At 41.3% G+C, this 23,014-nt stretch overlaps 1 protein-coding gene across 8 annotated transcripts in view; it reads right to left on the reverse strand.

The window, feature by feature from the left end:
- LOC101839447 (phosphatidylinositol 3,4,5-trisphosphate 3-phosphatase TPTE2-like) overlaps window positions 1-21,656 on the reverse strand; it is a 67,502-nt gene extending 45,846 nt beyond the window's left edge. For 3 of the 8 annotated variants that reach the window (XR_005872341.1, XR_005872340.1, XR_005872342.1), the window contains exons 1-9: window positions 21,333-21,656; window positions 19,826-19,921; window positions 16,539-16,592; window positions 13,951-14,001; window positions 13,149-13,202; window positions 11,745-11,795; window positions 9,117-9,170; window positions 1,624-1,671; window positions 459-512 (exon numbers count right to left, since the gene is read on the reverse strand). Coding sequence is in view for 5 of the 8 variants with exons in the window: in XM_040733522.1 (XP_040589456.1) it covers window positions 459-512; window positions 1,624-1,671; window positions 9,117-9,170; window positions 11,745-11,795; window positions 13,149-13,202; window positions 13,951-14,001; window positions 16,539-16,592; window positions 19,826-19,884 (425 nt within the window). In the remaining 3 variants the exon portion in view is untranslated. The remainder of the gene's footprint in view (window positions 1-458; window positions 513-1,623; window positions 1,672-9,116; window positions 9,171-11,744; window positions 11,796-13,148; window positions 13,203-13,950; window positions 14,002-16,538; window positions 16,593-19,825; window positions 19,922-21,332) is intronic. The other 5 variants (XM_040733522.1, XM_040733519.1, XM_040733521.1 and 2 more) reach the window with 5 other exon arrangements.
- Between the last annotated feature and the right edge of the window lie 1,358 nt (window positions 21,657-23,014).

Genomic DNA, 23,014 nt, shown 5'->3' on the forward strand with positions numbered 1-23,014 from the left:
ACAAAGGCATCAAGGGTTCATTGCTTGTGTTCTTTCCAGGCTCATCTGCTTCCTGTTCCCGGCTATCCCAGCACTTCAAACAGGAGTCTCTGCTTTCTTACTCAGGGTAATAAAGTCTAATACCCAGAAACTTGGAAATTTCCCTAACAGTTCCAGCTGGTGGTTAAGAGTGTTAAACACACTGCCAGGAGGAAAAAGCATTGCTTTATGAGATGTACCTCTTTTATTTGAATTGGTCCAAAATGATAGGAAGGTCCATTTACATGCTAGAGAGACCACTCCTACCTAGCAGCCTCCAAATCTTACATCTTTCTCCGCTTCTGAGTGTGTGTATATATATATATGGGTGCATCTGTTGTTGAGTATATGTGAAGATACAAATGGCATGTGTTTATATCCATCTTTATTCCATTATTCATTACTAATGCATTTTGTTAAAATATTAGTATATATCTTACAGTTTACTGTCAGTTCCATCACCATGTAGTGACACAGACTTATTCCGGGAAAGGCTAGAAGATTTTTTTAAAAATACATATAATTAGATGTCACAGATATAATTTTCCAGCTCAAATTCACTTAAATTATTCTAAGCACTATGAACTGACTAATATTTACCCACATGGCAGTGTTATTTGAAAACTTCCATGTATTCTTCCTACAAACCACAAACTGGCCCCATTGCTGAAGACAACACCTACACAACTCACTGAACATGGAGAAGTCAAGTTGGTGCCTACCTAGAACCTTGACCCCTACATGCTAGCATCTTTGGTGCAAGAAGGTATTCTTTAAGCTCCAAAGGATAAATGTAAACACCAACCCAGATGCAAACACTTTGAGCTACAGTGGTGTCCTGCCTATAAGATATGTTAGGGCAATGGTGGCACAAAGCTTGTGGAAGTAACCAACCAACATCTGATTTGACGTAATGCCTGTAACATAAGATGGAACACACACCCAAAACTGCTTGGGTGACCAAGAACAAGATGGCTTTGGGACCTAAAGGAAAACCAAATATAACTGTTCTACAAAAGAACAAAGCAATAAAATGACTGCTAATGATATGCTGCTATGTCCATAGGTCAGTGCCTTGCTCAATTATCAACAGAAAAGTTTCCTTATGCAGTAGATGGGAACAAGTACAGAGACCCATAGTCAGACTATATGCAGGAATGAGACACATGCTAAGCAAGTTCTGAGGCAAAGCTTCCGTCTGAGGAAATCACACACTTGGAACATTATAACCACTGGTGGCAGAGCTCTGGAGGTGAGGGAAAGATCTAGGATCTTCTAGACTGTTCTAATATCCCGCTGGGGCCTCTTCTCCCAGCCCATTGTTGTGTCCCCCTAGCTGTACTGGGGATCCCTTCTATCTATTACATGTAGAACTTTTTACATAGTAACTAAAGGTGACAAACATCACACAAGACCATCTTTTTGATTTGTTCTCTTTTTCTACATGATTCAAAAAAAAGAATATTTATAAGAAGACATTGAAATAGTTGAAAAGGGTACTTGTAATAATATAGATGTATTTGACTATGAATAACACAAATATCAGTCTCTGTGTGTACATATGTACACACACACATATATATATACTTATCATTCATATCTTACATTTCTCTCATTAAGTCACTCGAGGAATTCAGTGCATACAGGGATGTGCTAAGGACAAAAACAGACATAATAAGTCAAGATGTGATACCTTATTTGGAATATGACATGATATTTCCCATAGAAATGATGTCTTACATGGTTATAAAGAGTAGAAAAAATAAAAATTAGCAACTCAAGATTGAAATACAATTTTGTTTTTCCTGTTAAACCTGACATGGCATTAGCTACTCTTAGCTTTTTGTGTGAGATTTATTTGAAACTCCACTTGATTTTGTAGGCATCAGATCTTCAATCTCTTTTGACGTCCTACTGCCCAAGCCCCTCCATTACCTCCTTATTGTGACCCACCTTTGCTGAATTATCTGACCATGAGATGTGAGCAGGTGGCTACAGACCTAAGACACTGTTTCCTCCCAGTGCAGTGATAGCCTGAGGTTTGGAGTATGAGTATTAAAATTAGTGGCAGAGATCTGGAGAGCAATGGACATATTAAACTTTTATTAGCTCCATTTTTTCACACTGAGACCTAGACTGCTAATGTCTTCTTGTTATAAAGAGGGTTTTCTTTTCTCTCGCTCCACTTAAAATATCAAACTACAATGAAAAACTATATAAATTCACAGATTCTTTTAAATTCATATTAGCTACGATTCCCTCTCACAACATATAAATTGGTTGGACTCTGAACCTCCCTCACATCTAGACCTAAAGAAGTACTCTGACCAGGGCTGGAGAGATGGTTCAGTGGTTAAGAGCACTGGCTGCTCTTCCAGAGGTCCTGAGTTCAATTCCCAACAAATACATGGTGGCTCACAACCATCTATACTGGGATCTGATACCCTCTTCTGACCTGCAGATAGAGTACTCATATACAGAATATAAACAAATAAACCTTTTAAAAGTGTCTCTATAAAAAGAAATATCCTACCTGGGTGGTGGTGGTACATGCCTTTAATCCCAGCACTCAGAATGCAGAGGCAGGTGGATCTCTGAGTTTGAGACCAGACCAGTCTACAGAGTGAGTTCCAGGACAGCCAGAGTTACAAAGAGAGACCCTGTCTCAAAAAACCAAAAGAAGAGGAGGAGGAAGAGAAGGAGAAGTATCCTAATTATAATCTAGACTCCTTTCAGTCAATTTGACCAAGAAGACAAAGTTATCCACAGATGCAGACTCATACAGTGCCCAAAATACTATGAATTCTCAGGAATATTATGCAGAGTAGATTTTGCAAAACTAAACTTTCCCTTCTTTTCACAGTTCTATACTTTTTATGTATCATGTTTGTACATATTCATGGAAGCATGTGTCCTCATGTGCATGTTTACATACAGGTGTGTGGGTGAGCTGTCTTAAATTAACTTGTAACTTGACTTTTATAATTCATTCATGTGTAATCTAAAGTATTTAAAAGTATAGCCATATACCAGGTATAAATATAAAAACTTCTGGAATCAAATGACTACATTAATTCTATGAGTTCTGGGTCATGAACTGATTCAGTTTTAAGTATTCATATATATCACTACTTCAAATTGACATTTTTATATTAGAAAATAGGCTATCTATATATAGTAATAATGAATTTCTTGTGTAACTCACTTATATTTAAGTAACCAGTATCTTAACTCCAACATATAACGGGTTTTTTGATGGAATTTATTTCTAATTCAGCTACAGTTTATAGACATTTATTCTTCCTACCAGTTTTAAGTCCTCCTTGGTTTCATTTGTTGTGTAAATATGAGATGAAAATGAAACTATGGACCTATGGAAGTTCCATCCAGTGTGGTGATGGACTGGGATTTGGGTGCCAGCCATATATAATGGCAGTGCTCTGGTGGGACACATCTGAGGTCCAGTCATTTTTGCTGAAGACTGTTTCCTGTCCTGGCCCCTGGCTTCTGCCATTTGTCCTTGCCTTCTTTTCCTTACATCTAACCCAGCAGACTGCCATACATAAGCATACTAAAAATTTCCCTAGGGTTTAGTTTCTGATTGCTCAGACTTGCAGCCAAATTAAGGGGTGATAGGAAGTGAAAGACCCCCGCCGCACTCCTGTAACCGTGCCCTTTCTAAGAGCACAAAATTCAAAAGCTGTGACATCACCAAGACGAGTACCCTATCGGCTGTACTCTCGCCTTCTACCTCATTTGCATATCAAGCCTGCCGGACCTGATTGAGAGCAGCTCTTGCAAGGTCCACAGGACTTCATATGCAAATAAAGCCCACTTCTACCTCCCCTAACCCCATATAAGCTGTACTAAAATCCAGCCCGGTATGCTCAGCCTCCCGAAGTGCTGCAGCATCCGCAGGCGCCTCTGTGAGCAATAAAGAACCCTCTTGCTGTTGCATCCAGTGGCTCTGTCTCCAGGACATACAGGACTTTACTGAAATTAAGCCTGGCATGTATGGCTACAAATATCTCTTAGTTTTTATAGATACCTTCTCTGGGTGGGTAGAGGCCTACCCCACCAAACATGAGACTGCAAAGGTGGTCACCAAGAAACTATTAGAAGAAATCTTTCCCCGATATGGGGTGCCTCAGGTAATAGGATCAGACAATGGGTCGGCCTTTGTCTCCCAGATGAGTCAGCAGGTGGCCAAGATACTGGGAATTGATTGGAAATTACACTGTGCATATAGACCCCAGAGCTCAGGTCAGGTAGAACGTATGAATAGAACAATTAAGGAGGTCTTATCTAAATTAACGCTAGCAACTGGCTCAAAGGATTGGGTGCAACTCCTACTCCTGGCTCTGTATCGAGCCAGGAACACCCCAGGCTCTCATGGCCTTACAGCTTTTGAAATTCTATATGGGGCTCCACCCCCAGCCATCACTTTCTTTGATTCTGATATTTCGGACTATGCTAATTCCCCCTCTCTACAAGCACACCTGCAGGCCCTGCAGATCATGCAGAAAGAAGTTTGGAAGCCCTTAGCAGCCGCATACCGGGATGCCACTGATACGCAAACAGTGCCTCACCAGTTCCAAATCGGAGACTCAGTCTGGGTCCAGAGACACCAAACCAAAAACCTCGAGCCTCGCTGGAAGGGACCGTATACGGTACTCCTGACAATGCCTACAGCACTGAAAGTTGACGGTATCGCCGCCTGGATCCATGCATCCCACGTGAAGGCTGCCCACCCAGACGCTTCCACGTCTCCTGCCCAGGCATGGAGACTCCAACGCTCTTAAAACCCCCTAAAGATAAGACTTATTCCAATTAGTTGTCTTGCTACCCTTTTGACTACCCCATCCTGTTGACCAGCCCCCATACCCTAAAGCAATTAACCTGGCAGATAGTCTCCCCAGCAGGAAATGTCTTGTGGTCTCAGTCAGGGAACCATGCTGTGGGAACCTGGTGGCCCTCACTCACTCCGGACTTCTGCCAACTGGTGGTAGGGTCAGACTATTGGGATATACCAGATTATGAGGCAGACACATTGCCAGAAAAACTAAGATCAAACCCTGGCAATAGAAGCGTGCATGGCTATGGTGTCCGGAGAGTCCGGACCCCAATAGGATGTGCCACCATCGAGAAAAGGTGTAAACTGGGTCACCAAGACTTTTACGTGTGCCCAAAGGATGGGAGGGACTTCCACATGTCTCGTAAATGCGGAAGCTATGACTCTTACTTTTGCGCCGCCTGGGGTTGTGAGACCACTGGCGGTACATACTGGAACCCCTCATCTTCCTGGGACAAGGTCACCATATTAAAGGGCTGGGGAAAAGAGATATTGTTCCAACTTTTCTAGAGGAGTCTACCTTCCCCTTAACATCACCTTTACACCGAGTGGTAAAAAGGCTCCAGAATGGATCAGGGGATATACTTGGGGGCTCCGCTGGTACATAGAAGGGGAAGATCAGGGGGTTAACTTTAAAATACAACTTAGAGTACAACAGGCCTCCCAACCAATCGGTCCCAACCAAGTCCTGGCGGAGCAGAGGCCGGCATCCTCCTCCAGTTTCATACCAACCCCCCTGCCAGTGGGTAACTCAGTTAGAGTTGAAATAACCACACCAACCTCACCCCCTGACCAGTCCCAGGATGCCCAGTCCCAGGAAGACTTCCTGGGGACAGGGGATAGACTTATTAACTTAGTAAAAGGAGCCCACCAGGCCCTTAACTCCTCAGACCCCGATCGAGCTAGAGACTGTTGGCTATGCCTCAGCATAGGTCCCCCTACTATGAGGGAATTGCTGTTTCAGGAAATTTCTCTAATTATACCAGAGCCCCGGAATCGTGTTTGGTACTGCCTCACCACAAGCTAACTTTGCCCGACGTTTCTGGGCAAGGGACATGTTTAGGTCAGGTTCCTAGGTTGCACCAGCCACTCTGCAATCGGACCGTCCAGACTCTGTCAGCAGGGAACTACTATCTGGCCGCCCCAAATGGTACGTACTGGGCCTGTAACACAGGTGTCACCCCCTGTATATCGGCCCAAGTGTGGAACCAAACCTCAGAGTTCTGTGTGTTGATCCAGCTGTGGCCCAGGATCACCTATCATAGTTCAGAGACCGTTTATGAGTTCTTCGAAGACACCCCTAGAAGGCAGAGGAGGGAGCCAGTAACCATGACTCTCGAGATCCTCCTAGGAGTCAGGGGCATCGCGGCAGGGATGGGCACTGGAACTCATGCCATGATACAGACAGGGAGATTCCAAGCCTTGCATGACGCCACGCATTCATACCTAAAAGCAGTTGAAAAGTCAATCACTGCCCTTGAAAAATCCCTGACCTCTTTATCTGAAGTTGTTTTACAAAATAGAGGGGATTAGATTTACTCTTTTTAAAGGAGGGTGGATTATGTGTGGCCCTTAAAGAAGAATGTTGCTTTTATGCAGATCAGACAGGGGTAGTGAGAGAGACTATGGCTAAATTAAGAGAGAGGCTGGCCCTGGGAAAAAGAGAATTTAGTTCACAACAAGGCTGGTTTGAAGGATGGTATAACAGATCACCCTGGTATGTTACCTTACTTTCTACTCTTATGGGACCTCTAGTTATACTGGTAATTATTCTAACATTTGGTCCCTGTATCCTTAACAGGCTGGTGCAGTTTATCAAGGAAAGGCTGTCAGTCATCCAGACCTTAGTCCTAACTCATCAATATCAGGTTCTGAAGCAACAGGAGACAGAGATCCCTCACAACAGTTAAGTAAAGGATTTTACTTAAGGATAAAAAGAAATGGGGGAATGAAAGACCCCCACCGCACTCCTGTAACCGCGCCCTTCCTAAGAGCGCGAATTTCAAATGTAAACCGTGCCCTTCTTAAGAGCGTGAAATTCAAAAGCTGTGACATCACCAAGACGAGTACCCTATCGGCTGTACTCTCGCCTTCTACCTCATTTGCATATCAAGCCTGCCGGACCTGATTGAGAGCAGCTCTTGCAAGGTCCACAGGACTTCATATGCAAATAAAGCCCACTTCTACCTCCCCAAACCCCATATAAGCTGTACTAAAATCCAGCCCGGTATGCTCAGCCTCCCGAAGTGCTGCAGCATCCGCAGGCGCCTCTGTGAGCAATAAAGAACCCTCTTGCTGTTGCATCCAGTGGCTCTGTCTCCATTTTTGGGCGAGGGTCTCCTGCTGGGAAGATTCTCACTGGGGGTCTTTCAGAAGGACTTGGTGTCCAAATCTGTCCTTCTCTGTGAATTTGTGAATAAGTATACCTCCATGCATAAATTTAGGGTTCTGTATCTACCCATGTGTCTTTTGGCACACAGCTCATTCATAGCTTCTCACCATGTTCTAACTCATGTAGAGAAGTGATACAGGATTTAAAGACACACCGGGTGAACATGGTGTGACTCCCTGGACTTCACACTCTTCCAATTGCCTTTACTAATACAATCGGTTATTCTGAAACATGCAGATCACTTTTCCACCAAAATTAATTCTATATATTTGAAATAGACATATCTTGTCTGGTAAAAAAAAAAGTTCAGTAAGATTTTTGTCTGGTGTTTAGCTTTCTGTTTTCAGGGTTTTTCTTCCAGTACTACTTACTAGCTGTGATCTTACTAGCCAGAGGTCCCTCTGCTCCTTCCTGGTGTTCTTTCTTCCTGACTCCAATTAGAGTCTCTCTAGGCTTCACCCAATGTCCCATACATAAAAGGTCTGAGTATCTGAAGCATTTAACTGCTACAAACACAGAAGGACAATACACTGACAGGATGACTCATCCTCCCGAGAGTGATTCTCTTTATTCAACTTAAACTAAATGAAAAGCACTGCTCCCTACAAACACACCAGGAAGAATGTTTAGTAACAGCTCAGAGACACTCTCTTCTGCCATGGGTGCTTCTTGGAGTGCAGCTCCCAGATTCCAATCTCCCTCCACCACCAATTTTAATGCTTGGGTTTGCGTGTGTACAAGCATACTGTAGAAGTGTGAGCATTCTGATGCATTTATGTCTTCATTTACATTTTCTAACTCGTGTTATGAAATTGGTGATGCCACCAAATGTCATTGACAACAAAGTATCTGAATCTGGGTTAAAGGAATAAGAAAATACATGATCACACATGAATTGTGAATCTAAGCTTCAGTTTACATTAAAATTTTTACCTATCATTCTGCAATTGTATTTATTTAGTAACAATGGTTCTGTAACTTAATGAACAATATTAAAATATTCATGTGTATGCCATGAATTTAAACAGGAGATTTTTTAAAGTGAACACAAGGCTTTATACGCCAGCATTGAATACCTCAAATCTATAAGAATGGAAAAGAGTCCAAAGAGGGGCTTCTCTCTTACAGTGTAATAGCCTTTCTTCGCTGTACTTATCTCAGACATTACCTGCGGGTTATAAGGGAACCCCCTTCTTGCTTGTGATTCTCAGAGCCTTTATCACATCGTCACTTTCATCAGTCATGCTGTTTTCTTGCATTAGAGATTGTCAAGCATCTGCTGCTCTGACAGGGGCTTACTGTAGAGCGATGGGAACTGTAGAACTGGTCCATATGGTGCCAGGGCTCTGGAGGGTGAAGATGCTTCAGGTCTCCATCTCCTGCATCTCTTCTCCTAAAAGTCCTGCATCTCCCTCTTTGCTCTTGCTTTCTTTTTTCTCCTAATCAGATTCTCTCCATCCCTGGCTCACACTAGTCTGGTCTCTTACAGGAACTCTGAATGCTTCCTAAGGGATTGGCCGCTACTTAAAGTGACAAACTGGCTGAAGGAAGGATCCTCTCTTCCTCAATCTGGTTTAAAATAAATGCAGTCAACTACAAGTCATGAAAAGAGACTATTTAGATACAGTTTAAAAGGTTTTCTGATGTCAAGAATATTCTTGAGACAGTTTTGTCAAATCTCAATCTCTTCCCATGGTTTTTATGGGGTTTGTGTGTATTTTTCAGGTGTGTGTGTGCATGCGTGCAGGCTAATAGAAGTTTGTAGATCTGTGTGGAAACATACATATGTACATATTTACATGTGTGTGTATATATAACTGTACTTTTTGGGTGTTTTTAATTCAGTTCACTCACCTACCACTCACTGCTCCATAAAGGCTTTTTGATGTTGAATCACACGTGTATATTCTAAATTATTGAAAAGTATTCAGTTAGTAAAAAATACATGTTTAAATATAATCACTTTAGGGGGATCAAATAACTACATTTATTATACTTATTGCATGGCAGCTGATTTAAAAATATTCATATGAAAATCATTAATTTGCATCTTGTAGGCAACTAAGGAAAGCTGGAACTGGGAGAGGTGTTCTTCTCCAGGGAAAAGCACACCAACTGGTTGTCCAGTGCCAAAACATACAAGTAACATTCTACCAACTGAGCAGGTTCTACTTAGGAAGATACATGCATATAATATACATACACATACTTGCACACAATAGTAATTAATGACAGAAGAAACCACAGATTTGAAGGAGAGAAACGGGGTATGTGGAACGGTTTTGAGGAGGGAAAGGAAGGGAGAAATGTAATTAAAATATAACCTCAAAAATAAGAAATGCAATGCATCCAGATTAACTATTAACTCCAAAGTGTGACAATCTTTTGGTGCATTTATTTCTAACTCAGCTACAGTTTATAGGTATATACCTTTCATACCACACCTAAATCCCCGAGTCATAACTCTGTCTTCTACCCTCTCACTTTCACCCCTGGTGGTTCTGTCCTCCCCATGAGATAGGATGAAGTAGCTGCAGCTGGGAGGCAGTGGCTCCATCTATTTAACAGTGAGTACTCATGTGGAGCGCCAGCCTCACCTGGCCGGAGGACTCAAAGGGTGAGGGATACATGGAGGTTCCATGGCAGGTCTTTTTCTGCTAAGCCTCCTAGCCACTCTCAGTGCACCAGTCTGTCTCTATGCTCTGAGAGTAATCTCAACACTTAGTGAATCTGATTATTTCCAATGCATTGGTTATTAAGGGTGAGAAATACTGACACCCCAATAGCATCTCACTGAGAGACATTCAGACAGACACAGCACCTAAGTACTTGGTTTTTGCCATGGGTACAACCTGAGGGTGGATCTTTATATAGACCTTAACTTTTTTTTCTTTTTTAAATCAAGTTTATCCTTTGACTAAGGCATGTATGTATATAATACTTTCTGATCATTTATCTTTGGACTAAGGCATGTATGCATATAATGCACTCTGATCATTGATCCTTTGACTGAGGCATGTATGTATATAATACACTCTGATCATTTATCCTTTGACTGAGGCATGTATGTATATAATACACTCTGATCATTGATCCTTTGACTGAGGCTGAGGCATGTATATATATAATGCACTCTGATCATTGATCCTTTGACTGAGGCATGTATGCATATAATGCACTCTGATCATTTATCCTTTGACTGAGGCTGAGGCATGTATGTATATAATGCACTCTGATCATTTATCCTTTGACTGAGGCATGTATGTATATAATGCACTCTGATCATTGATCCTTTGACTGAGGCATGTATGCATATAATGAACTCTGTTCGTTCTCATCCCTTATCACCTTTTATCCCTTTTCCACCCCTCCCAGTCCTCTAAACAGTCCCCTTACTGCTATCATGTCTTTCTGTTTTACTTCTTTAACATACCGAGCTTAACCATGGCCACCCATGTGGGCACAGGGTAAGGAACTAGCCACTGGAGTATGGGTAACTACCCTGTGGCTACACCACTGGAGACAACAATTGCCCCTTTGCTAACAGTCATCAGCAGCCAGTGGTTCCTGGGGAGAGGAGAGCAGGGCCTCACAGCCCCTCCTCCTCCCACGAATGAACGCTGTCAGGCCCAGTCTCACGCAGACTCAGTGCAGGCAATGGCAGCTGCTGTGATTTCATGATTGTGACAGCCATGTTGTGCTGTAAAGGTAGGGTTTCCCAGCACATGTACCTGTCATCCAGCTCTTACGTTCTTTCCACCCACTCTTCTCCAGTGTTCCTTAGTTTTAAAGAGTGAGAAAACACATGGCCCATTTAGGGCTAGGTGTTCAACTGTCATTTAATGTTGGCTTCTTTTGTCTCTTATTGTTCAGTGTTTCTGTATATGTGCTGTGGGATATTTGTACACTGTTTAAGATACATTGCTGTGATTGGTTTAATAAAGAGCTGAGTGGTCAACAGCTAGGCAAGAGATATAGGTGGGATTTCTGGGGAGGGAGAAGAAGAGGAGATGAATGGAGGTGTGTAGGAGATGCCATGGAGACACGGAGAGGACACTCAGAAGGAGCAGGATGAGTGACATGTGACAGAAGAAAGTAGACTAATAGAAATGGGTTAATTTAACTTACAAGAATTAGATAAAAACAAGCCTAACCTTTCTAATTTAAATTAAAAAATCTTTTTAAAAAGTATTGTTACTTTATAGATCATTAAATGTATTTAATATGCCCAGGAAAAAAGGAAAAAAAAAACAAACCTAACCTAAAGCCAAGCTTTCATAATTAATAATAAAGTTCCCTGTTCCCTGTCATTATTTGGGAGCAAGCTGGTGGCCCAAAGGAATACCCAACTACACATTATTTGGGACAAAGAAAGACTTGTTATATGTATATATTCATCTTTATATAAATGTGTAGATGCATATACATATTCACATATTTATGTATATATGTATATATTTTTGGTTTCTTTTTTTAACTTACGTGCCACTGAATGGCTCCCGATAATCTGATAATGTTACTGCTGGATACAAACTAAGGGATTATAAAAGTACAATGTCACACACAAAACACTTTTTATGGTCAAAATAACTATAATTACTCTAAACATTAGCTGGTTGATCTTTGACTACCCATATGTAGATCATTATTTGAACTTGGCATGCCATTTTGAATACGGATTGGGCTTTATATGTTAATGGCTGTCTTGACAGGTATGATAGCTCAAGCCTATAATCTCAGCAATAAGGTGGTGAGGCAGGAGGATTCCAAGAGTCCAAGGACAGCCTACATAGTGAATTCAGGCTAGCTATGGTTACAGAGTAAGACTGTCTCAAAAGCAAAATAATAGTGACAAAAAAAGAATATCTTAGGCCTATGAAAATAGTAATATTCATAGATTTAATTGTTACCTCAGTACCAACTTGTCTTTTGTGGTGATGTTACTTCAAACTCAACTTCAGTTTGTAGATACTCATCACCATGACCTCACTTGATTCCTGATTCTGAATTCTCCTCCTCATCTGCTCATTTTCAAAGATTACGTGTGTCTCTTCTGCCCATTGAACAGGGTTTAGTAAGTAGCTCACTCCAAAATAATGGCAAGTTTGCATTGGAGGTATCAGTCCAACACAGTTGGAGAGCTTTTAAGGGTTAGGAACAAGTTTAGTATCCATGGGTTCCATCTTTCATGTTTGAGCTCCACAGCCCCATGTTTGATTATTACCACTGCCTTAATCCCAAGATGCATTTCTCCTCATTTTGAATGTTGTCCCCAATATTAAATTGTTAATGTCCTAATCACTGTTATTATTTAGAAACAGTCATTGCAAGCATAAGCAGTTATGAGATGAGATCACACTCATTAGTTCAGTCTTATTCCAATATGAGTAGTATTCTTACAGAGATGAACATCTGGAAATAAGACACACATGGGAAGTGTGTACAAATTGAGGCAGAGACATAGAGGATGAATCCATATGCCAAGGAATGCCAAAGATTTCCCACACCAGCATCAGGCAAAAGAGGCATAAACTACTTTTTCTTCACAGTCCTCCAAAAGAGCTGGCCTTGAAGGCATTGTGTATCAGACTTGTGAATAAATTGCTGTTGCTTAGGTTATCCAGTTGGAAAGCTTTATTCCTGAAGCCACAGCAAGTTAATGCCACTTCTAGTCTTGTCTCACACACAGACAATTTGACAGTTTTCTATGAGTTTGGGTCACTAGTCACTAAAATTTTCCCTGATACGCTTCTCGTTTATTCAACTAGGTCCAAAACAAGAAGGAATGCGATAAACAGACACTGGCATCCCAATGCTTTAGAAATAATACACAAACCACTCTATGCCTAACACCTGTGTCTCTTTGTATATATATAGGTAACTGACCTTCCAATGTTGCTTTCATTGTTGGCTAGTGTTCTCTCCTCTTTTTTGCCAGGGCTAAAGAATTAAAATTTTACACAATCAAACACCACTTAAATCACAGACTTACTTTTCATTAAATTTACCTACAACTTATAAATTGGTTGAACCAAAAAATAATTGACATGCTAGGGGAGGAAAGGTCATGGGGAGGTGGGTTAACTTACACGAAGGCTGTATGAAAACTCGATGGAAACTCACTACTTTGAAAGGAAGTTTTAAAAAAAAAATGAAGATACCCTACATAGATGGACAATGCTGCTTCCAGAACACATGGGTTATGAAACAACAGTCTCAACACTGGGTATGGATGGAATGCTTCAAAGGGTCTCGGTGAGGTACTGCCTTTGCTTTGGGTTGCCCTGAGGCTCTAGAAAGCAAAACTCTAGTGCTGCGCACTGTGGTGTTAGGACATGGAAAAGTCAATCTGGAACTGCCTGAGAATTTTAAAAATGAAAGATACGAACCAACTTTCTTTTTTTTTATAGGAAAAAACACTTTTATTTGCTATTAACAACACATCCATGAACAATCTATTATATAACATCACAATTGTTTGCTGTTAAGAAATTTTCTCAGTAAACAGTAATACATTGGGCTGACATCACCCTTCTTAGCCCTTCTAGTTTCTGCTTCCCAAGTCCTATCATTTCCTCCTTAGTTTCCCCTTGGGAGGTTGTGTCTCCCACCAGTCATCTGACACTGTGTGTTTCCATGAGTACATTAAAATGGTTTCCATTCAGATGGAAAAAAAAAGTTAGCTTACCAAATGTTTGGTTTAAATACCTCGGAAGCACTCGATGACTCAATTTTGTTTCTGTGAAGAAAGAAAATAGAGACACAAAGAACAAAGTTTGACAACATCAAAGAATTATTTTCCCTATAGGGCCCAAAACTAAGTGACATACAACAGATTGTGGGGCCCAGGGCAGAAGCTTAGGATATGGCCTGAGGTTACCAGAGTGGAAACATGAGCTGTCGTCAGGAGTGTGTGTGTGTGTGTGTGTGTGTGTGTGTGTGTGTGTGTGTGTGTGTACACTCATAGTGACTTAATAGCAGTACTTTGACCAGTTATGTCTCTTCATTAACAATGGCTTACTGCAAAAGAAGCTTTCGTGACCAAGATACATGCTTTCACTGGAAATAGAAGACTGTATCAATAAAGGATCAGCAACAAGGATTAAATGTCCTCTGTATGTTTTCCACCTTTGGTCAGTAGGCTAATGCAGGACTAGGAGTCAGCTGGGAAGACCAGAATGGAGGAGAGGGAGGATGGTGAACAGCCCCTCCCTTCATCTCTGCCCAGTGTGGCCACAGGGATCCTTGGTAGAAAGTGCTGCTAGCCAGTACTCCCATTCCAATTCTCTGTCTATACCTAATATCCATTTGATCTTTTAATGGTGTCCCAGAGATCTTGCATTTTCTGTTCACTCCTTTTAAAATACTATTTTTATTTATTTACCACTTGGATGTCCTAATTTATTAATATTATCTCCAAAGTTCTCTTTTATACGGAGTTATTTTAATATTTCATTTACTGAACTTTTCATTTAGATTTCTAATACCTCCCTCCAGAATCTTCATCTCTTTGCTGAATTTCTCTTTTATATCCTTAGTTGTCTTCCCTAATTCAATCAGCTGCTTATTTATATTGTTTTTGAAATTATTGTTAATTTAAAGTCATTCTTTTGAATTATTTGTCTGGCATCTAATCTAATTTTATATCTTTGGAGTTCATTTCTATGTTGTTGTTTTTTTTTAACTTTTGGAGAACCCGTGTTGCCTGCTTTTGAAATTCCTTGTGTTTCTAGGTTGAGGTTTGTGTATTTGTGAGATCTTTCTTAGGGAGCAGCCTTCCCTTGGAATGCCTGGGGGAGTGTGGAAATTGATTTGTGTGTAGTATTGAGTGCAATTCCAAATGAATTCTTAGTAGTTTCTTTGTAGTAATTGTGCTGGAGCCTATGTGACCCATTTCCTCTGTAGGTTATAACAAGAGTGGGGACTCTCTAGAAGTTGGGGTAGGTGTTTGCAGACTATGCACATAGGGTGTGCATTCTATGTTTACTTCTCTGGACTTTTGGAAATACGTGATATGAAAAGGTATGGGGGTTACCTGTGCTTAGGGCACTCATTGATATGCAATGGAGGTAAATGGAGCATGGCTTTTCAGGTCTTCACTATTTGTGCCTATTTGGGGGCAGAGTTGTTGTCCATGGCTCATAGTACCACTAAGGACTATGCAGATGTCAGGGGCCTCAGCTGCCACCTAGGGCCAGTGTCTGAGAGTTGAGCCTCTACTGGGACTATGCTGATCTGAATAACTTGCGTTCCACCAGGGGCTATGGTGTCTGTGTTGATGTTTGTGGTTCCTGTTACCACCAAAAACAGTGATGATAGGGCTGCACAGAGTTGGTCCTGCCCCTCATTGGCTGCACCACTAGGGAGAACTGATCCTGCCCCTCAGGTATCACACTTGGCCAGTAAACTAGAGCTGATCCTGTTGGTGGGTGAACCAGGCCTGTCAGTATGAAAGCAGGAGAGTTTCCCTTGCCCCCTCCCTCATATGCCGTGGGGTGGTAAGGATAAGGGAAATATGCCCTCCCTGCCCGATCCCTTCCCACCTACAGCAGGAGTGCTCCAGGGGCCAGCCATACAGCCAACACAGAGTAAGAAGGAAAGAAAGGCATATAGAATGGAGGAAGGTAAAAGCCCAGAGGCAAAGGTGATGGAATAATTTAAGAAAAGCTGGCTAGAAACAAGCCAAACTAAGTCAGGGCATCCATAAATAAGAATAAGCCTCCATGTATTTATTTGGGAGCTAGGTGGCGGGCCCCCAAAGAGTAAAAAACAGACAACAGCAACAAAAGAAACCCAACTACAATCCTGACATCCCTCCTTAATTTTACCCACCATGTCTGCCTTCTATGCCCCTCAAGTAAGGTATAATAGCTACAGTCCTGAGTTTGGGTTCAATCCAATTTAATGTTTCGATTTTGGGGATCCCTGGAAGGTGAGGCACACTTTCAGGTCCATTATCCCCTCTCCACTTTTTGCTGGGGGCTCTTCTACCTCCCACTCCCATCTCCTCCATGTCGCCAGCAGAGCTCTCTCCTCTTTCTAAACTAACCTGAGAAAGGGTCACTGATTGATACAATCCTAAGAGTTATGGCTGCTGGATATTAGGAATTATAAACAGGCTATGGCAAATTTCCCCCAATGATCAGTTTTACTTTTTCTCTATTTCACTCCTAAAAGAAAGAAAGCTAGATACACATGTTTTCATCTCTAAGAAAACCAATTAGTGCTATGTGTTTCCCAAATGTGTCATGATTTAGATCAGTCTAATAAACTCACCTGTTGACAATGCCCTCCGAGGACAGAGAACATATGATGAAAGTGTTGGCAGATCTAAAGTAGAGCAGAGACAACAATCAGGCCAGATATCTTACAAGGCAATCACATTTCCCTCCTATTGGATTCCGGGGAACGAAAAGCCACAAGGAATTATAAGAGGACTGAAAAAAGACTCAGAATTCAGAACTGGGGACCCTTTGGCAACCTCTGTGTGTTATGTGCATGGGCCCATCACAGGAAAGAGGATGGGGACTCTAAAGGTAAAAATCACGGTTTTCCTTTTTATTCCTTCATTTGCAAGCCATTCAAGTCACTCTGGGTGAGCTTAATATCAGGGATGAGGAGGAAAATTGCTTGTGAGCAGAAACAGAAAAAGAAAACCCCAGAATAGCCAACACCACAGTAGCAAGGGCTCCCTCCTGGTCACCTTTATTCAGAGAGTACAGATGCTCTGGGTCACACTTAAAAGCTTCTGTAAGGGCAGAGTGTGATAGAACACACAACAAGTAGCAGAATAAACAACTGAGACTTCCCACTACCCAAATGCTGGTTTGGGGTGGTCTCATCTCTTTATGAAAATAATCTCCCCTCTGTAGACCTGTGCCACATATAAAACACATCTTTTGATGGTCAAATTAATAAAACTATGCTGACTGTTCATCTTTTACAAGTACAATTGAGTTTTAGACATCATGCCTTCCAATATATGTTATACCACAACATAAGTGTGGTGGTACACACCTGTAACCCTACTTTTTGGGAGACCGAGCCAGGATCTTGAATTAAAAGTCAGTCTGGGCTAGTTGTGGAAGCTCTGTCTCCAACACACACACACACACACACACACACACACACACACACACACACACACACACACACCACTATGTTGCAACAATGGAAACTGATACATACTTTTGAAATTCAAAACATATTCTCATCAAAATAATTTTCCCTTATGACAACCCAGGAAATCGTGCATTACTTTTTCTAGAGAAAAAGTTCCTGTGGTACCCTTAGTAGTCGCATTCTCCTGGGAATAACATATTTTAAGAAATAACACAGGATGGGCAGTGGTGGCGCACACCTTTAATCCCAGCACTCGGGAGGCAGAGGCAGGCGGATCTCTGAGTTCGAGGCAGGCTGGTCCGACAGCCTCCAAAACAATACAGAGAAACCCTGTCTCATAAAACAAACAAACAAAACAAAACAAAACAAAAGAAATAACACGGGCAGTGGTGGGTCATGCCTTTACTCCCAGCACTTGGGAGGCAGAGGCAGGCAGATCTCTGTGAGTTTGAGACCAGTCTGGTCTACAGAGCTAGTTCCAGGACAGCCTCCAAAACCGCAGAGAAACCCTGTCTCAAAAAACCAAAAAGAAAAAAAAAATAGCAACAGGACTGGAGATGTGCCTCAATGGTTAAGAACACTGGCCGAACTTCCAGAGGTCCTGAGTTCAATTCCCAGTATCCACATGGTTGCTCACAACCATCTGTAATGAGATCTGATGCTCTCTTCTGGCCTGAAGGAGTACATGCAGACAGAACACTATTAAATCTTAAACACACACACACACACACACACACACACACACACACACACACACAATGAAGGTTGCTAAAATGGTGTACACCTGTGATCCCAGAACTACCAAGGTAGGGGCAAGAAGATCCAGAGTTCAAATTCATCTTTGGCTACTTATCAACACAGAAGTGACCCTCTGCTACATGAGAGCCTGTCTCAAACAAGCAAACAAAAAAGGAAAGAAATTAAAAGAAACAAATAGCAATAGAAATATGCTAAATAAGACCTGTGCCATAACTCCTGTAACACAGGACAAAAGGACTTTCAAAGGCAATCTTGAGGAACACACAGGAGATGAATGTTTTCAAGGTGTTACCCTGGCTGAAGACCATTAAAGCCTTTTCTCAGAAACCAGCAGTGACCACTCAGGTAGAATTAAGGTAAAGCAGACAAGCCTACAAGTGAGGGAAAGGCCAAAGCCAATCATTGGATCTTCACTTTCTCAGTCCCTACATCTCCAAAGCCCAAATGATATCCCTGAAGACTGTCTCCTTCAATGTTACTTTCCCAGGAGATCGAAGGGGATGTAGCCTATGCCATAGTGTTTCCGAGGTCCTGAAACTCTTTGTTCCAGACCCTTTTACCTCTCCTCATGCTAAAGAAAGGCACAGCTCCCGTCATGGCTTCCAACAAAAGTGACTTTGTAATTCCTCACCTAAACCAATAAATCTTCATACAATGCTGAGACAACAGTTGCAAACTGAGCTCACCCCAAGCAAACCTTCAGCTCTTTCCCAATCAGCCAATAGTGCAAAGGAATGTGAGCTTACAAGTCACTATAACTAGATACTCAAAAAGCATAACTCCTGGGACAAAAAACACAGCACCTGGAACAACATGTAGAAGAACAAACCAAAAATTTTTAAATATTGAAAGTGTATCGAAAAATACACTTAAGGCCTAGGAAATGGAAAGGTGATGAGAGACAACACGATGACTCTGTGGGTACAGGCACATGCTGCATAAGCGTGCCAACCTAAGTTCAATCCTCAGAACCCATGTATGGTGGAAGATAAGAATTGACACTACCAGCCGGGCGTTGGTGGCACATGCCTTTAATCCCCGCACTTGGGAGACAGAAGTAGGCAGATCCCTGTGAGTTTGAGGCAAGCCTGGTTTACAGAGTGAGTTCCAGGACAGCCTCCAAAACAATGCAGAGAAACTCTGTCTCGAAAAACCAAAAAAAGAAAGAAAGAAAGAAAGAAAGAAAGAAAGAAAGAAAGAAAGAAAGAAAGAAAGAAAGAAAGAATTTGCCCTACCAAGCTGTCTTCTGACCTACACACAAATATGCGACATATGCACATACATGCACATGCATGTGTGTGCGTACACACACAATTAATTATCTTTTGATGGTGTTGGAACAAGTCTTATGGAGCTGTGACCCCTGAGTGATATTTTAACAACCAGCCTGGCAAGATATGTCCATGAGTACAGCAATACTGTCATAAATGCTATGGAAGTAACCAACTTTATAACAACCAGTCTGGCAAGATATGTCCATGAGTACAATAATAGTGGCATAAATGCCTAAATTGTAGAATTTTGAAGGAAAATTATAAGCATAGATTTCTTTAAACTGAGAAGTTGTCAAACTCCATTTGTATTCAATTTACATCTATTAAGAAGGTGCACATATGTCCCTGACTCTGTTAGCCCAGACTGAGAGCTGTGCTTGAAGGGTACGTCTGGGTCATGTCACCTACTTTTTATATCCATAGTGCTCAAACCAGAGATACAAAGGGTTCTTCTTGAACCACTGCATGGTATTGTCTTGTGACTAAACTTCATCCACAATTAACCTAAAAAAAGGAAATGGCATATATGAATTTTATATTCAATGAGTTGAAAGTACATTTTACATTAGTGAAATCAGGATGAAAGTCATTCATATATACATAGAAACTTTATATACATTATAAAGTCTTGAATCCTTAATATTCTTAAATCTGCAATATGTACAAATTTGTCATATCAGTGAGACATAAATTCTGTTTGCTTTTGAAATTTCAATTCCTGACATACAGGAACAGATTTGTTGTACGTTCAACAAAAATTAAGCTTAAATACAAGACACTTTAGAGATTAGACAATTACTATATGGGACAAAAAAGTGCAATAAAACCTCCTCTTTTCTGTCTTCATTATTTTTGTTGCTGTTTTGAAAAGGTGTTGTGATGTAGCTAACGCTGACCTGGAACTCCAGACCTTCCTACCTTACACTCCTGAGTGTTAGGTTTGTGTCACAATGCCTGGCTTCAAGCCACTTTTAAAACAGCATGGCAATTTATAATATTTCCATCTCTAAATAGTCTACTCAAAGAATATTCAAGGTCAAAGAAAGAGGAGGGATACATGCTCAAGAGGTTACAAGTGGATTTATGTTGTGTAAGAAAACTGCAAGTCATCAGGAAATAGAGATTGTCAAATAACTGGCCAAGTTAATGACATCATGGTGTCTGTAGAGGCAAGCAAATATTTTAAAACATAAAAATAAGTAGACCTGGGGGCTGGAGAGATGACTTTGTGGTTAAGAGCAGTGTCTGCTCTTCCCAGCATCCCCATGGCAATTCACACCTGTCTGTAACTCCAGTTCCGGGGATGTGATGCCCTCACACAGATACACACACACACACACACACACACACACACACACACACACACACAAGCAAAACACTAAAGTACATAAAAATAAAAATAAACTTAAAAAATAAAGAGCAATTTTAGACAAAGATGCTGGTTTTGATTTGGGTACTGCAACACAATTATATGTAAAATCTATATTTTCCAGCAGTAACAGCCTATGCGTAGTGGAAGCAGGAATCTAACGCCTCTTAGGCAGTGCCAGGAGCTGTACAGGTGTGAACCAGGACAAGCCAAAATAGACCAAGATCTCTAGGGGTCCCCACTCTACCCCCTGCCAATTCTGGACCCCATTACCTGCAGGCACTGCTTTTGCTAGGGCTTGGAAAGAGCCAGAGCAGCAGTGAGGCAGGGCAGAGGGACACAGAAGGCCTAGTGTCTTACAGTTTAGCTACTCCTGGATCTACAGGGGAATAGACTTCATTCACTCCAGTTCCCGATGCCAGTCTTCTCTCCTGCTGCCCCTGAGGGTAACAGCTTTTCTTTTCTCTTCTTTTCCCTTCTTTTAACTAAGCTTAAGTCAATGAAATCAGTCAATTTATGGCCAGGATTAGTACTACATCTACCAACCTAATGGTTCTTGGATCCAGGGTCGAGGCTCTGGGTGTTCCATGGAGAAGGAAGAGGCATGTTGGTTCTCTCCTCAGCTGAGCTAAGGTACACCTTCCTGTTTAAGTGCCCCTGACAACTCTAGTAAACTCGCACTGATCCCAACCCCACCCACCAGATCTTCCCTCTAAAACTTTCACTTTTCAGATTCTCTTAGTGAGAATGAGGTAAGAATACAAGCAACACAGATCCAGAGGGGAATGGAATATCCTTGCTCAGACCCTCACCTCAAGGTCTTTATCTATTGCTAAGAAACAAGCCAATATGCAAATAGAATTCCATGCCATGGCAACTGTAAGACAAAGATGCTGGCTGTCTTGAGATTGCTGTGAACTGGGAAATGAAATGAACTTGATTCCACATGGCAGGAAATTAGAAACAGACGCTGTCCCCTTAAAGATCACAAGCAAGGGGGTTAAGAACTTATATGAAGATCAAAGATCACAGGACAGTGTCTCAGAGCAGCGATCGTCTGGCTTCTATTTTTTTTCTTTTGAATCTAACAGAGAGGATATTTCTTCTTGTGGTGGCTTGAATGAGAATAGTCCCCATAGACTTGTATGCTTGAAAACTTGGTCCCTATTGGCTCGACTGTTTGGTAAGGATTAAGAGGTGTGGTTATTGGAGGAGTGGGTCACTGGGGATAGGCTTTGAGAATTCAAGAGACTTGCACCATTTCCAGTGTTCTCTCTCTGCCTTGTGATTGTTGGTGTGTAAGATGTGAGCTCTCAGCTGTTCCTACTGTCTGTCATGCCTTTGCTTTGTCATGGATTCAAACTGGAAACCATAAGCTCCCTGTTATAAACTTTCCTTTTTGAGTTGCTGCTGACATCTAGAGTCAAGAGGTCAGAGAAGCTGGAGAGGAGATGTGGAGACGATGCTACTAAACACACAAGAGACTTACCTGAGGGAGCATTTTATTTCATTTTTATTTCTTCATTTTATCTTTCTCTTTCTTCGTTTTCTCTTCTATTTTTCTCTTCATTTTATTTTTTCTTCTTTTTCTCTTCTATTTTCCCTTATCCCTTTTATACTGCCTAAAACAACTATTTCTATGTAAGAAAAAATTACCTTACAACCACAAGTTACATATTTTCCAAAAACAAATTTAAAATCTTTACACAGGAAGAAATCACATTATGATCACAAGTTACATGTTTTTTTCCGAAGTCCACAGGTAGTTACACATTTTCCTTTGTATTAATTTGTATTAAATGTCCCACCATAACATCTTTACCACAAAGCAATGATCCTTTTGTTATTGATTAACAAAATTTTAAGCAACTCTTATACTTTAGTCAGTTCCATTGTATTGCCAGGTAGCTGTCTGCAGTTTCAATGTAGCAGATTCCTATTGTATTTCTACTCTACAAAACCTTAAACAAGTGGTCTAGCTAACCATCTATTTTTTTCTTTACACACAACAGGGTCATTTAATTTCCTTTCTTAACTTTGTTTTTTTCAAGGTGCATACCGAAGCCTGATTAATTCTGTAAGCTACATGACCAAGGAACTCAGACCTAACTTTGGGTAGAGGGACACAATTGCTTTCTTTGATCATAATCCTGTTCCCACCCCCCACTCACACAGGCAAAATTCATAGGCTATAATGCATGAAACCTCCTTGTTCTTATTTTCCATCC

The sequence above is a fragment of the Mesocricetus auratus genome, unplaced genomic scaffold (assembly GCF_017639785.1).
Source record: "Mesocricetus auratus isolate SY011 unplaced genomic scaffold, BCM_Maur_2.0 Super-Scaffold_100031, whole genome shotgun sequence".
In the NCBI taxonomy this organism is placed as follows: Eukaryota; Metazoa; Chordata; class Mammalia; order Rodentia; family Cricetidae; genus Mesocricetus; species Mesocricetus auratus.